At 38.2% G+C, this 16174-nt stretch overlaps 2 protein-coding genes across 2 annotated transcripts in view; both read right to left on the bottom strand.

Moving 5' to 3' along the window:
* Nucleotides 1–268: 268 nt before the first annotated feature.
* dpm1 (dolichyl-phosphate mannosyltransferase subunit 1, catalytic) lies at nt 269–6065 on the bottom strand. Its single transcript, XM_056450003.1, has 9 exons — nt 5892–6065; nt 5660–5759; nt 5534–5567; nt 4986–5062; nt 4606–4631; nt 4376–4471; nt 1765–1833; nt 1557–1671; nt 269–586 (listed from the first exon to the last, which is right to left on the bottom strand). Exons 1-9 carry the CDS (start codon nt 6020–6022, stop codon nt 482–484), a joined length of 753 nt encoding a protein of 250 aa, XP_056305978.1. The 5' UTR covers nt 6023–6065; the 3' UTR covers nt 269–481.
* Nucleotides 6066–7388: 1323 nt separating this feature from the next.
* The window catches only part of LOC130217696 (collagen alpha-1(XX) chain), a 65693-nt gene continuing 56907 nt past the window's right edge, over nt 7389–16174 (bottom strand). Inside the window, exons 28-42 of the mRNA XM_056449862.1 lie at nt 15970–16128; nt 15281–15358; nt 15088–15174; nt 14927–14980; nt 12214–12309; nt 12075–12128; nt 11935–11988; nt 11802–11855; nt 11648–11719; nt 10402–10437; nt 10248–10314; nt 9936–10124; nt 9746–9823; nt 8746–8901; nt 7389–8303 (exon numbers count right to left, since the gene is read on the bottom strand). Of these exons, the coding sequence (XP_056305837.1) occupies nt 8275–8303; nt 8746–8901; nt 9746–9823; nt 9936–10124; nt 10248–10314; nt 10402–10437; nt 11648–11719; nt 11802–11855; nt 11935–11988; nt 12075–12128; nt 12214–12309; nt 14927–14980; nt 15088–15174; nt 15281–15358; nt 15970–16128 (1263 nt within the window). The 3' untranslated portion in view covers nt 7389–8274. The remainder of the gene's footprint in view (nt 8304–8745; nt 8902–9745; nt 9824–9935; nt 10125–10247; nt 10315–10401; nt 10438–11647; nt 11720–11801; nt 11856–11934; nt 11989–12074; nt 12129–12213; nt 12310–14926; nt 14981–15087; nt 15175–15280; nt 15359–15969; nt 16129–16174) is intronic.

Below are 16174 nucleotides of genomic sequence, written 5' to 3'. Positions count from 1 at the left end.
CGGAACATATTTTTTTTTTCAAGACATATATCTCTATTACCATTCGTAAAGGTACAAAGTAATATATGTGAACGCTCAAATGATTATTTAAAGAGTTTTTACAGAAATTCAGTTCGAGAAGCATTTTGAGAAGGAAAAACATTTCAGTCATTGAATGAATCTGGTTTGTAGGTATGTGTTCATTTCTTAATAGAACCATAATGATCGTTTTTATAGCCTAAAAATGTAGTTCATATGAAATAAGTGTTAGTACTTCAAGAACTAGCTCTCAGTTTGGTCCTTTTTATTACAATTCAGAAAATTTGAATGTACATTTCCAAATATTGCCTAGTAATTAACAAAACTAAGTGGAAGGAACATGTTAATCCAAGCATAACAACCTTATTACTTGGTAATCAAGTAATGCTTCTAGCTCCACTGCAGTGATGGTAAGCGCTGATCATACATCACAACACTAAATGCAACCAAATAAGGTCAAAGGTCATGTAGTGGCAAAAAGAGTGAGCAGTCCTTTCAGGAAGGAGACGATTTCATTTCCACCTAATTTGGACTCTCCGTAAACACGGTCCACGAACGAAATGGGAACCTGCATAACAGACAATATAACGTTAAGAAATCTATCAAATTAACCACTTAAAGTGTGTGTAATAGATGCAATAGAGTTTAGTATAACTCATAATATTCAGCTTACAAAATAAGAGGCTTTTGCACCAGTGAAATTTTTTTTTACAGTTCCTAGAACCACTGTCTGCTTTCTGGAGCGTTTACATGGCAGGAACTGGGAATGGATTGAGTTAAAGCAACACCATTTTGAGGGACTAAATTAGCTTCTGCTTTAGAAAAGGGTGTTATCCATCAAAATAGCAGCTACAGTGATGTAAAACCTGGCAGAGAATTTGAATACACATTCACATAATCTAGGTGACATGGTGGCACAGTGGGTAGCGCTGTCGCCTCACAGCAGGAAGGTCACTGGTTCGAGCCCCAGCTTGGCATTTGAGTGTAGAGTTTGCATGTTCTCCCCATGTTTGCGTGGGTTTCCTCCGCATGCTCCAGCTTCCCCCACTGTCCAAAGACATGCGCTATAGGTGAATTGTGCAAGCTAAATTGTAGTGTTTGAGTGCATGTCCTGGTCCTCCAGGTTGGGAGTTAAGTGTTGGGCTAACAACTCACCTCATAAAAACTAGATGTTACGAAACACCAATATGGTGCGGCTAAATATCAACTTCAATATACATGGCCCTGGGAGTAAGTAGGTATTCACATAATCTGCATTAACATTAAATATCTTTGTTATTTTGATGTCATGGTCAGCATGGCTTACATCACTTTAGACTTCCTGCTGGCGGTGCAAATGCAACCAGGAAAGGGGCCAATGAGGAAATAAGTTCTCGAGAAATAGGGCCAGGCAGCTAGTTCCTATAGCAGAGTTCCTGCAACTACCCAGTGCAAAATGCCACTTTAGTCTAAGTATCAGACAAATATATGAACTAAACATTTTTTTTAAATGTTAATAACTGCATCCATATGAAACGTGGAAAGACAGACGGTCTGACCTCTCCAATTGTATAGCCCAGTTGTCTGGCCCGGACAATCATCTCCATCTGGAACACATAGCCTTTTGACACACACTGCTCTACTAGTTTTTCCAGAACTTCTTTCTTATAGAGCCTAAAACAAAGAACACGTTATTGATAATGACAATACAATTTGTTAGAAGAAGCTTCAATAAAACATAATGATTCATTAATAAACATGCCTCACCTAAAACTCCCAGTAAGATCAGACGCTCCTGGTCTGAGCAGAACTTGTGTGACAAAGTTTGCCCCTCGACTAAAACAAAAATAAAGTTATTTTACCAAGTAATATAGTGCCATAAAATGTGACAGTATATGTGCCATTAAATAATCTAAGCCCTGTTCTTATTTATTCTAAGTAGTCGGTTGACAGAGACATTACCCTTTCCAACTGATGTTGACAAGTATTTAGATGCATTACTTGTGTGACCACATGTGTTGTAAGTGACTCTCCCTCGTGAAGCAAATACGGAAGTAACTGAAACTGCGATTCATCGAAATTCCGCTAATCCTGGCTCCATAATAGAGCAAATTTCTATTGAGCCCACTGTTAAAATGGCCAACTTTACAGCAGATAAAAGGTGTTTACAGCCTGGTACAAAGAACGATTTTGGTTCATATAGCTAATATTACCCTTCATGACAACTGTGAGGGGGTGAATTCGTTTATATTAAGTTATATTAATTCTGCATAATTAAAGGCGTGGCCACTTAAGTGACAGCTAGGTCTCGCTGATCGCAGTCACTTCACCTCAGCTGATTCCGGCTGATTAGCCGCTGAACTCGCCATATACATTGTGTTTTTGTTTGGTTTTATGTGGCTTTACAGTAAATTGCTTTTTGGAATTATTTCTCACAATTATCAGATGATAGGGCATGCTGTGTGCACTTAATTGTGCTCACAAACCACGTGGCCTCCATTTCCCAGGTAAGTAAAATTACATACTTAACTACCATCTCAATAAAATGTATTGGTTTTCTTTAAGATTATTTATATTTTTCTTTAGGTTGACGCGGTGGCGCAGTAGGTAGTGCTATTGCTTCACAGCAAGAAGGTCACTGGTTCGAGCCTCGGCTGGGTCAGTTGGCGTTTCTGCGTGGAGTTTGCATGTTCTCCCCGCGTTAGCTCCGGTTTTCCCCACAGTCCAAAGACATGCGGTAAAGGTGAATTGGGTAGGCTAAATTGTCCGTAGTGTATGAGTGTGAATGAGTGTGTATGGGTGTTTCCCAGAGATGGGTTGCAGCTGGAAAGGCATCTGCGCTGTAAAACATATGCTGGATGTGGCCAACCCAGATTAAAAAAGGGACTAAGCCGAAAAGAAAATGAATGAATGAATTTTCCTTTAGACCTGTAATTCACTCCAGAATCTGACAGATTAGCTGTAGTAGGCTATAGAACAGTCATCTGAACCGTTGTCATACAGTGTTATGCCTGTATTTCATCAATAGCCTTGCATTTACTAACACAGACTATATTTAAAGTGTTTTGAAGTAATTTGTGTTTTCCTGCTGTAGAAAAATGTCATAAAACAATGTTTAGTGGCTCAAAGTGTTACAACAGTGTTTTTAAAAGACTAAACACTTTATTGATATAGTACACAACCTAACACATGTGGTCAGAACACAAACGAGTCGCAGGTAATAAAGTATTAAGCATTTCTTCCAAAATTTTTCTTATTTGGTAACCCCCGGTGGGTGCGATGACGCGTGAACAAAATGGCGACAGTTGGCCACGCCTACTTGTAGCTTCTTTTGCGTCACGGATACTATGCCCATATCTTTTACAGTCTATGGTTTTGACACAGCGGAGAGAAGCATGAATAACTTGTTTTATTGTGCTTTCTGTCAACGCAACCTATAACAATCACATTAGGTCAGTAGGTGGGCTTTGGTGTACTTGTATGTACCTTTAAACAGACTAGGGCACGGGTGCCCAATCCAGTTCCTGGAGATCTACCTTCCTGCAGAGTTCTGCTGCACTCTTGATCAAACACACCTGTCTTTAATTACAAAGTGCTTCTTCGGATCCTATTGAAGCTACGGTCACACTGGGCTTTGTGTGTGCGAAATTCTGTCGTGCGGCGCTGAGAAAAGGGGCGGGATTAAACAAGCTTATTAGACATTTAAAAAAGCGAGCGATTGCTTCATGTTTTATATTTCTGCCCAGAGGGGTCCTGTTTTGATCCTTGATTGGTCTCATGCAGCCAAGTGATGCGATTTCGCAGGTCAGAGTTCACCAAGCTTGAACTTTGCACCGCAGCAACCTGCGAAACTTAACGCATGACCCCGCGTTTCCGGTCTGACGTATTCGTGTGCATATGAATGGAAGTCTATGGGAGGAAAAGCCAAGTGTGACCGCAGCTTTAGTCTGTTTAGTTGATTTTGATCAGGGTTGGAGCTGAACTTTTCAGGAAGGTAGATCTCCAGGAACAGGATTGGGCACCCCTTGACTAGGGTTACCCAATTAATCGAAATTCAATTTTGATTTTGGCTTCCAATTAATATAAAAAACAATAATTGAGAAAATTATTAATGCACCATATCTCCTTGTGAACTGTGAAATTTCATGATCTCTAACATGTATAGGTGTAATAATAGCAAACTTTACAAAAAAAAATAAATAAATAAAATAAACATAAAATTTTACAATTTACAAATTACAATTAGGACCAAAATAAACTTCTTTTACACAACCAAGCAGCCATAACATAGATCTAAAGATGACAAAATACATTTTATACATGTGCCTATTATTACTCATTTCAGTTGCTAATTCAACTGAAGTTGCCAGTCCCCTACCTGATGAGTTTTCGCCGCAGATCCCATCCATATACACCACCGTCTCCTCTGTACCTTGTGCCAGACACCAGGTCATATCCACCCTCTTTCTGTTTTCTGAACAAACATCAAATTTGTGGCGGTTATTCATAGGCTTGTAATAATGCTATTACTGCAAAACCACATTACACAGAATAAAGAGCAGTTCTTTAGCAGCAGAGGCATGGATTAATAGAAAGGAAATGACTTACTCAATGAACTGTGGAATAAACTTTGGCTGTGAGGGAGAAGAAAAAAAACACTTATACATGAATGCTCCTAAAGGTTTCACTTGATACAAGCAAACACACACGCACACACAATTCCCATGAGATGTCAAATGGTTCTTAATTTGAACTCATTACAAATCGTTATAACTATGAATCCCTTTAATTCTATTGAAGCCCTTTTTGCCACAAGTAAATACATTAAATATATTTAAGGCATGTTCATTAGAAGACATTCAGCGACATTCATTTCAATGGCTTTTTCAAATATGTCCAGCTTTTTTATGGCCATGGAAACCCTAAATACCACAATTTACTCAAAAGGTACAAAACACACAGTATGTAACTAATTGATGAATGCTTACATGATGTGAGAGATCTGCGTCCATTATGATAACGAAGTTTCCAGTTGCATGTTTAATGCCGTGGATGTATGCTGTTCCTAAAATGACATAAACGTCACAAACGTCACAAAAAGCGCGGACATTTTAGCTGAAGAATTAACAGTTACTATTAATTTTTTTACACACCCTTAAGACAATTTAAGATGTGGGTGACTTTTTATATTCAGCAGAACAATAAATACATTTTAAGATAAAACTTTGGTCCTTGATAATTCATAAACAATAAATAATACTACATGCACTTTGAGAGTAAAAAAACATATACATGCAACATTAAAAACTTAATAATGTTCAGTTCAGTTTCTTGCAGTCGTTACACTTCTGAAGACTTTTAAATTTAGTCAGAAGACAGATATTTTGATCTTGTTTTCGCTGATTGTTTTTTGACACTCTCAAAATGTCGGTGTTGTTCACTCCTGTTTTTAATACAACTTGGATGGCCTGAGGGTTTACTATCCCTTTAAGAAGTTTTAATTAAAGTATGTGTTAAGCAATATGAGCCAATTTACCTAATCCCAGCTTTTGTGCTCTCGGCCTCAGGAGCTGAAAAGAATAAAAATACCAGGTTTATTTGATTCCTTTACTTATCCGACGAGGTGTCAATTATGTGGTGTGTACAATAAAGCATAACTCACAATTTTATCCGCGCCGTATATCTTCTGCAGCTGCTCGCCGATCTGCAGTGTTCCGTCTGGACTGCCATCATCGATGACTATGATCTCATAGTTGTAGCCACTGCGTTAATAAAATAAATGAGCCTTTAAAACTAATCAAAACAGTTCCTCTTCTTGCATGACGTCACTGACAGCTCATCATTAGGATTTCTACAATCTGACAGCTGGTTAATTCAGGCAATTACGCAATTACCTTTCGCCGAAATACTTCACCAACAACCAGACGATCAACGGGAGGTTTTCTCGCTCGTTGTAAGTCGGCAGAAGCACAGAATATTTATCAGGTTTGTCCGGACTTTTCGCATTACTTCTCCGGCTCGCCATGTTGGCGTCTCAGATGAAAACCGGATGTTTACATCAGATCTGCTTGTCCGTGGAAATCAGGGCTCCATCCTTTGGTTCCGGGGCACATCGCACAATATTTATGGTGGCTTGGGAAAGCCAACATACTGTTATACTACATAAACCTATTCTTCTTCCGTCTTCTTCTGAGATTAATTTCTATATGCATCTCCTCCTAAACCATTTAACTCCAAACTGGTCTGACTCGGGTTTCAGAAAACTTGGAAAACATTGGTTTAACAGTGGACCAAACTTTGTGACCTCATAACTTTCCGCCAGACTGTCATACAGACTTAAGTTGGTGCTCATTTAACTCAGACTACCAATTTGCCAATCACTGATGATCTGTCAACTTACTAGACACACCCTAGCAACCACTACAGCACCCTAGCAACTGTCCCTTATACTTCCATATAAAAAAAACTGCCATTGACTTTACATTGGACATACTAACAACATACCAATTCATGCTAGTAATATACTAATCCATACTAGAAACATACTAACAAACATACTAATCATAATAACAATACGCTAATTCATACTAACGTTACAAACATATGAAACATAATTCACACCAAAATCATGCTATTAACATGCTAATTCATGCTAGAACCATGCTAACAACCTTGTAGTTTATACTAGAAACATGCTCAGGAGCAACATGCTAAAACCATGTTCTTGAATGGTTCCAAACTAGAAAATCGACAGTGTGAAATAACTGTTTAAGTCAGCAGGTAATGGTTTGCAACATTTTTCAAGATACTTTATTTAGTGTTTAACAGATAAACGAACGAGGGAGAGTAAATAATGACAGAGTTTTCATTTTTGGGTGAACTATCCCTTTGAGTGAAAATCATTGAACACTTTTAGTAGTGTCCACATAAAACACAACCCATTAGAATTAAAAATGTTGGTTAAAAGCATATTTTTTTTGCAAAGTATGTGTAGACTCTTTGAGATGACTAATGATTAAAAGTTGTTTGTTTTCTACCATGGAAATATTGCAAAGATGCGAATTAAAATACAACATTTGAAAGTAATCAACCATTGAAAGGCACATTCGTGAATACAACACAGTGTAAAATGGTAAGTCAATGGCAATATTGTTTCCTTGTGGCACCCTCTGACAATTTAGGATTAAGTGATATTCCTATAAAAACATTCCTTTATACTCATGGATTTATTCTTTTTTTTTTTTGCCATTTCGTTTAGTTTTTTTTTATTTAAATTTAAATATTTATTTGTATTTGTCCAAGTCATATGAATCAACAAAAATATACAGGCGTCATCGAAAGTTTCATATAAATATAATCTGAATGACTTCACTGCTGCTTACACACTGAAATTCTGCTTGTGAAAAAAGCTGTTTTATTATAAATACTGAATTTTTTTCCATTGTTTCATTATATTTTGCAGATATTTGGAGCCGTTTCCTTGTCATAGAAGCACAGATCTCACGTGAGTCAGTTTTCATTTCATACAGGTTTACATTAACAGGTATTAGCTTAAAAAACAAAACACAACTTAGTATAATCCAATAAAATACTGTTGACAGCACTCCTGCATATGGAAAAAGACAATATAACATCACAGTGAATTTCTTATTAAACTATGTATTGCTTTTGCACAATATTGCTTATTTCATGTTTTTAAAACAATACTTGATGCAAAAACCCAAAAGGAGGAGTTTAAGAAACTGGAATGGAAAATAATGAAAGTAACAAGCCTTCAACAATGTACATATAAAACACATACAGTGCATTAAATACAATAAAACACATCAAAGTAAAATATCAGAAACATTCTTAGTGCGGATCTTTGGTATTGTTCAGTAACACACCGGTTCCTTTTCTGGACACCAAAATACCAGTCTCTGTCAAAAAAAAAAAAAAAAAACAGCTTTGTGTGTGTTGTAAGTTCCTCTGGGCTCCTGCAGATAATGTTCTGTTCTGTTTGTGAATCTGCTGTTGTTTCGTAGCAGCAGTCCAGGTTGAACACTGAAGAACACTGACATGTTCAAGGATGATCAGTGCTTTGCTGATCTCAGAAGGGGTGTATTGAGCCGAAATCAGCCTCCACTTGGAGGAAATACAGTCAGAAGTGTCCATCAACAGGCTCGTTTAAAGTCAACGTCATCTCTTTATCCGTTCTGTCACACAGTGTCTTTCTACAAAGTCTGAGGAGAGAGAGATGATTCTGGCAGCGCTGAAGTCTAACAGTAACTTCTCAACTCAAGGACGGTACCCGAGGTATGGATCTTCTGCAAAATGAAATCAAGTCATTATACCCACAGGTCAAACATGAATGGTTTTAAAGTTTTTTAGGTGTTGGTATTAGTCTTAACATACATAATCTAGTAATCTAGTCTGCTCCAAATCAGTGACAAAAGTCACATTATAATCACAGAAGTCTGCAAAATTAATCAATGGATATTTTTTGACGTCACCTCAAACTTCAGTTTCTCATTTAAATCTTCTGACCAATCAAATGCTCTCTAGTATTTGATTTGTCCCACCCCCTTCAAGAGATTTTTCTTGAACTGTGATGTAAACGGACAGCTATTGGCTGTTTTTGAAAAGGGGAATGGGCTACTCTATGTCCCGCCCTGTGTTTTAGTTGAGATTATGTCAAACTTTGAAAGAAAATGCACATTTCAAAGCACTTCACTGGACCTTTAACAATGTTGGGACAGTTTTTTTTACCTGCAGGAGGCCCTTGATAACATCCACTGCTGTCACAAACACCCGAGGGTCCTATTTCTCCCTGCTGACCTGCAGCTCCAGGAATTCCTGTAGGTCCTGCTTTACCATCCTCACCTTTGGGACCTGGTTCCCCTATTTTAGCTTCGCCCGGAGGACCTGGTGAAGTAGAAATAAATAGAAGCACAGTTAGTGAGTACTTAGAAAATATTAGAAATCCATTGGGTCTCATTTAGTAATAACTGAGTGGATATTTTTTATAGACAGGAAAACATGTCATGAAAAACCTTATCCACAGCACATGCCTGGTCAAGATACTCTAGAGCAAGGCCAATGAATAGTGCCATTCTCTAAACCAAGCAAACACCTTTCATTGATTACAGAACTATCATTAACCAGCTGTTGACCAGAAGGTATATCTGTGTCGGTATATTTAGACACTTGCACTCATTGTATGTAAAAGAAATATAATTAAGATTGAACATGAATTTAATTATATATATATATATATATATATATATATATATATATATATATATGTATATATATATATATATATATATATATATATATATATATATATATATATATATGTTAACTCAGGATGGATGTATTATGGTAATCAAAAATTTTAATATGTACTACTGTATATTAATCAAAAAGAAAACAATGAAATATTTTTATTCCAAATAAGAGACAGAAGAAGTCAAAGAAACGCATGTTATTCAAATATAATTAATTCATAAATTTTCCAATAAACATAGACTTGGTGAAAAGAGGAGACTTAAAACTTAAAAATAAAAATTGTACTAACCTTTTTATAAACAATATAATCGCAATACAAGGGGGTTTTGTTTAAAAAATGTTTAGAAATTTGTCGCAAAATTAGATAAAATGTAGATTAAGAAAAAATTCACATTAGTTACAGAAAACCATATATGTTGAAATGATAAAAAAAATAAATAATAATTTACAACGACAGTTGTGTGACAAAAATGTTTACCTCCAAAACCCTTCATTCCCTGTGGTCCCACTGCATTTGCTCCGGGAGAGCCTTTCTCACCAGCCATGCCTCTGCGTCCTAGATGTTAATCCCAGAATTACTTACATAATATTAGTTTTTAAAAAAGCATCAGATCTAAAGATTTGCCTGCATCTCCAAAAAAAAAAAAAAAGAAAGTATCAAGGCTTACCTTGCTCTCCAGGGTACCCGGGTTTGCCAGACATCCCTCTGCTTCCCAGTCGACCCTGAGGGCCCCGGGGTCCGGGTGCCCCTCTTCCCCCTGTTATGCCAGGCTCTCCTGGAGGGGCTACGGGCTCCTGAATGGGCACTGGCTTTCGATTCATCTCGTTCAGAAAAGCATCCAACTTCAGCACTTCATCTAGAGCGCAATTTATCAAGTCATAATTGAAGTGCTGTTACTCAGGCCAAGATTTACATTTAAAGATGCTTTTAAATTCTGCATTTACTTAAAAAAAATGGATGTAAGCAATGTAGTACATACTGTGGACAAGCTTTTCACAGGCCTGTGAAACAAGCTGGTAGATCATTGCAAGAGACTGTGGCTCACCCTAATAAACAGAAGAATGATTAAATCACAAAACAAAATGATCTCTCTTATGGTTTGTATTCCTCAAACAGGTAATTTTGTAACACACCTTCTCTCCTCGTTCACCTTTACTTCCAGGAAGACCCTGTGAAAGGGAAAATTAACGTAGGATTTACACAAACATTTGCTTAACAGTTACCAATTTCTATCCATGTGTTTTAAATTACATCAAATAAAAATGCACAACTACTTTCACAAAATTCAGGGCAATGTCTATAAAACCCGACCTAAATGACCAGCTAAATCTAATGACACATGTAAATATTTATCAGGGCTGGCCCTTTCTTCTGGATTCACAATAAATGGGGTATATTTTAATCAGTATTACCAGATGTTGCTAGAAAAAAACGAACGAGCAAAAATCTTGCAACCTACAACAAGCTAGTTTGAATTAACAGTAGTATTAAATCTTAAAATTAAGAAACTACACTAAAATAAAGTATCTCTTATCTGTAAAGATGCTAACGTGGATGATGATTGGACATGACAACACAGAACTTTATGTTGACGTTTTAGTATAAAATCTCCAGCAACAACATTTTCACTCCTAAATAGTGTGTACTAATGGATCAATTTTAAGCGGTTGCTAGTTTGACAGTGTGTGTGTCAATATTTTTGTCTAATTTAATGTGTCAAGCCAAAAAATACAAGCAAATGACTTCATAACATGTGGATGTAGCAAAATTGCATGAATATAAAAGCCAGTTGGCTCTATTTCAATGATCTAAGCGCATAGTCTGAAGTGCACTTAGGGCATGTCCAAATCCACTTTTGCTATTTTAAGGATGGGGAAAATTGTTTGGGGCGTCCGGTGGATGGTCTTTTTTCTCTTAATGCAGTTATAACAAAGACTTTAGAATACACAAGACATGTCACCTATATCTTTTTGAATGGGGAAAAGTGTAACGGTCAATATGGTGAATAAAGCCCCGCCTACTAGCACAGGAGCCAATCATCGATCGCTATAGACTGACGAACTCTGGGGGAGGGGCTTGGACCAGCCGTGAGTTTCTGCAGATTTTGTGTGATTTGGATGTTTAGAAATGAAACTAAAGACTCAGTTGTTTAATTTTATTGGTGATTCCTATTATAAACTTCAATGGTAAGCTTGTTAAACAGTTTTGGGGAATTTGATGTTTTCCCATTCAGACAGAATGCCCGAGCATTTTGCCTGAGAGGTGTTTCAAAGATGGCCGCCGAGTGAAATGACTTGCCTTAAAGGGACTTTGGTTATAACTACTAAAACTGTATACTTTGTACGTGGCCAAAGAGCAATCGAGCAGAGTTTTACTCACAGTGGGCCCTACAGGACCGAGTGGCCCTCTATCTCCCACTGGTCCTGGATGACCAGGCATACCCTGTAACCCCTACAAAATGTAGACACAGATGTTTATAAAAATGCAATCAAAATGCACATCAGTTATCATATGAAAACAAAAATACTCTTACTCTTGGTCCTGTAATGCCTGGGGGGCCAATATTACCCTCCACTCCTCTAGTGCCCTACATTTACAGACAGAAAAATTGATGACAGACTGAACATTTCCAACACCATGACAGCTTCAAGCCACATGAGACTTGCCTTTGGACCAGGATTGCCCTCTCCACCTTTTTGACCAGGAGGCCCTGGTAAACCCTTAGAACACAAAGATGTACCTAAAATTAGACTTGATGTAGAAACACTCCTAATATGACCAGCTACAACCATTACCCAATTCTTACCTGACTTCCAGGCCTTCCAATATCTCCTTTTTCTCCTCTTGCTCCTGGTGGACCCTTATAAAGAAAAGAGAGAGGGTCTGAGTATGTCTTAAATGTTTATATACATTAGACTGTCTCTATAGATCAAGTGTAAATGTACCACTTTGCCCATTACAGCGATTCCTCGAGGACCAGCAGGTCCAAGTGCGCCAAAGCCACCCTCAGGGCCTGATTTACCTGGAGGGCCTACCTCACCCTAGATAGATGCAGAGAATGGACAGAAACACATAAACAAGACAGATACTACCAATCAAAACAGGCACTTTAAAATGGCAGGGAGTTGTATTCTCTATGGGTATAACGGTACATATATTCGTACCAGAAATTTTTGTACACTCTCAGAAAAAATGGTATGAGAACTGTCAGGGAAAGAAAGTCGATTTAAGTGACTTTGAACGTGGCAAGGTTGTTGGTGCCAGATGGGCTGGTCTAAGTATTTCAGAAACTGCTGATCTACTGGGATTTTCATGCACAACATCTCTAGGGTTTACAAAAAATGGTCGGAAAAACAGAAAATATCCAGTAAGCGGCAGTTCTGTGGGCACAAATGCCTTGTTGATGCCAGAGGTCAGAGGAGAAGGGCCAGACTGGTTCGAGCTGATAGAAAGGTAACAGTAACTCATACCTTGTTACAACCGAGGTATACAGAAGAGCATCTCTGAATGCACAACATGTCCAACCTTGAGGCAGATGCGCTACAGCAGCAGAAGACCACATTGGGTGCCACTCCTGTCAGCTAAGAACAGGAAACTGAGGCTACAATTCACACAGGCTCACCAAAATTGGACAATAGAAGATTGGTAAAACGTTGCCTGGTCTGATGAATCTCGATTTCTGCTGCGACATTCGGATGGTAGGGTCAGAATTTGGTGTCAACAACATGAAAGCATGGATTCATCCTGCCTTGTTTCAATGGTTCTGGCTGGTTATGGCGGTATGATGATGTGGGGGATATTTTCTTGGCACACTCTGGGCCCATTAGTACCAATTGAGCATTGTGTGAACGCCACAGCCTACCTGAGTATTGTTTCTGAATTTGTCCATCCCTTTATGACCACAGTGTACACACCTACTTCCAGCAGGATAACGTGCCATGTCATAAAGCACAAATCATCTCAGACTACTTTCTTGAACATGACAATAAGTTCACTGTACTCAAATGGCCTCCACAGTCACCAGACCTCAATCCAATAGAGCACCTTTGGGATGTGGTGGAACAGGATGATCGCATCATGGATGAGCAGCTGACAAATCTGCAGCAACTGCGTGATGTTATCATGTCAATATGGACCAAAATCTCTGAGGAATATTTTCAGTACCTTGTCTAATCTATGCCACAAAGGATTAAGGCAGTTCTGAAACAAAAGGGGTCCAACCCCGGTATAAGTGAGGTGTACCTAACAAAGTGGCCAGTGAGTGTATGTACCTTTAAGATACCAATTTAGACCTTTTAGGTAAAAAAAATGTGTACCTCTTGAAAAAGTACTGCACAAGTGACAGCTCTCATACTTTTATTTCTGAATATAATTACACACAAAACAATAGTTCCAATCTAAAAGGTGGCCGCAAGTCTATTTAATATCACCTTGCACTCAAGCCTTAAGCTATTGTTTACTCAGGGCGTACTCACACTATGTACAGTTGCCTTGAACCGGGCCAAAGCACTCTTGTCCCCCCTCCCGTCTCCCCAGACGGCCCGCACTCACATTACATTCAGGCCTGTGCACGCTTACGTCATCGATGATGCGCTGGTCAGAAGCGCTCTCGCTCAGCACAGTGGAGATTTCTTTATTTATATTGTCGTTTAAGTCATTTGATATGCAGTGACACGAAGTGAAATATTTAGCCGAACAGATCAGCAACTTTTGATGCTCATAAACAATCATAAAGTCCCCGTACTGCAGGTATTAGGAGGTTTGCTGAAGGTGCAGAGCTTTCGTGCAGTGAGAGGTTTGCGTCTTTAACAAACAACGACCGTTTGCGTTCATTGAACAGTAAGAATGATTAATAAATCTATATGAAACAGTCCCTTAAAAGTCACGTCTCGCTTTCAGTTTCAGGCTTTGGCGCGTTTTGCACTCACACACAAGCGTACCGTGCCAAAGCCCAAGTGAACTGGGCTCTGGCACACCTCTTCCAACCAGGCCAGGGCTGGCCAAGTGAACTGTGCCTGAGCCCGATTCAGAGCACTCACACTTCTCAAACAATCTGGGAAACGGGCCTGGGCACGGTTTGGATAGCATAGTGCGAGTAGGCCCTCAGTCTGTTTGACCAAACTGATGAAGTATTTGGTGAAGATTGTGACAGAGCCTCTTGCACATACATGGTTATTTATCGTTGCTTGATATTGCAGCCTACCATTATCAATGTAAAATGCACACAAACAAACATAAATATAAAAAGTGACACTGCTGGATTTAAATGCTCACTAGTACAGTCTGTGGTGGTCAATGTGAGTTCTGCATCAAACACATCTCTGCACATGAGGAAGATGTATGGAAAATCTAGTGAAGAGCAGCATCCAAATAAATATTCGGATTGTATCTGTACAATAATTTTTTTGCCTGTTCTATTTTGAATATTTGGAGAAAAATTGAAAGTAACTTTTTTGCTGAATGCAATTTTGTCTGATATGTATAGCAGAATGTTTTACCGATGCAGCACATTAAACACACTACACTATAAAAACAGCTTATCTGCACATTATTTGAATTCAGTTTCACTTAAACCTTTATATATTGTTTAATCTACTTGAGAATTGTTTTATTTATTATAGAATGTCTATTTTATTCTAATTTATTTCTGTGCCTTACCTTTTGTCCCACTTCTCCCTTCTCCCCCTTCTCACCACGAACACCAGGTTTCCCCTGAACAAGCATATCATTACACTAATAATTATTACAGCACTAATTATACCAATACAAGCTTTCTACAATGTTAATGTTAGTTTTAAAAAGCAGAGTTGTAGCCTCACAGATGGCCCAGTGTCTCCAGGTGCTCCTGGGACATCTGTGGTGCAGGTGCAGGCATAAGCAGTGGCCGGACAGCTCTCCTCGTCTCTCTAGAGAACAGAGAGTGACACTCGACATTCAGCAGCAGCAGCTTTACAGCATCATGTACTATATGAAGTCATTCATACTGAGATGTCAGCACAACATATGGCGTACCTGTGAGGGCAGATCACAGCAGCTGTCTTCTGACGCCCAAGTAGTGTTGCACACAATCTCAAAGGACTGCAGCTGAAACTGGAGATGAATACAATATAATAGGAATACAAAATGAACTTTTATTTAGCAAAGACATAAGTTTAAAGGACGTTTTGAATGTTACAAAAATGATACTGTGGATATTTTAAACTGTATTTATCATAGAAATAAAAAAATGAAAAAAGTAAGCATAGAAATAAGAAATGTTTCTTTCTTGAGCAGCAAATCAGCATATTATAATGATTTCTGAAGGATGACGTGACATTAAAGACTGGGGATCAAAATTTTGCCATCACAGGAATACATTTTTTTAATATTAGGTGACACATGTATTCACTATAGTAATTAAATACAATTAGTTATGCATAATTACATGCAAATATCCCTAACCCTCATCCTAATATTACTCAGTAGTTAAATGAATTGTTAAAGTGTAACCAAATATTGTTAAATTTGAATAATGGTTTGCAAAATTTAAATCTTTATTATCAAATCCAGTAAATTCAGTCTTTTTGTCTTATTAAGCATAGTAGACAAAAAATATATATATAAAAAAACACCTTTGAAGGGCAGAGTTTATATACTCTTTGTATTTTTTTGGTATTTGAACTTTATAATCAGTATATTTCTGGTCATAAAGTGAGACTTACGGCTGCAGATCCGCTGTGAGGTCCACGTGTCTTCACTAGTTTGCCAAGCATCTCAAAGCCATCAGTGGGTAAGGTTCCTAAGGGCCGTGCGGGTCTTTCTCCAACCCGCTGGCAATCCACAGACAGTGACACACTCACCTGACTCACCGATAAATGAATCTGCCAATCAAATCAGACAAAGAGAACAGAAGAATCAGGGCAGCTG

Source organism: Danio aesculapii, chromosome 23, assembly GCF_903798145.1.
Source record: "Danio aesculapii chromosome 23, fDanAes4.1, whole genome shotgun sequence".
Lineage (NCBI taxonomy): Eukaryota > Metazoa > Chordata > Actinopteri > Cypriniformes > Danionidae > Danio > Danio aesculapii.
This window is presented reverse-complemented; position numbering and strand designations above follow the sequence as displayed.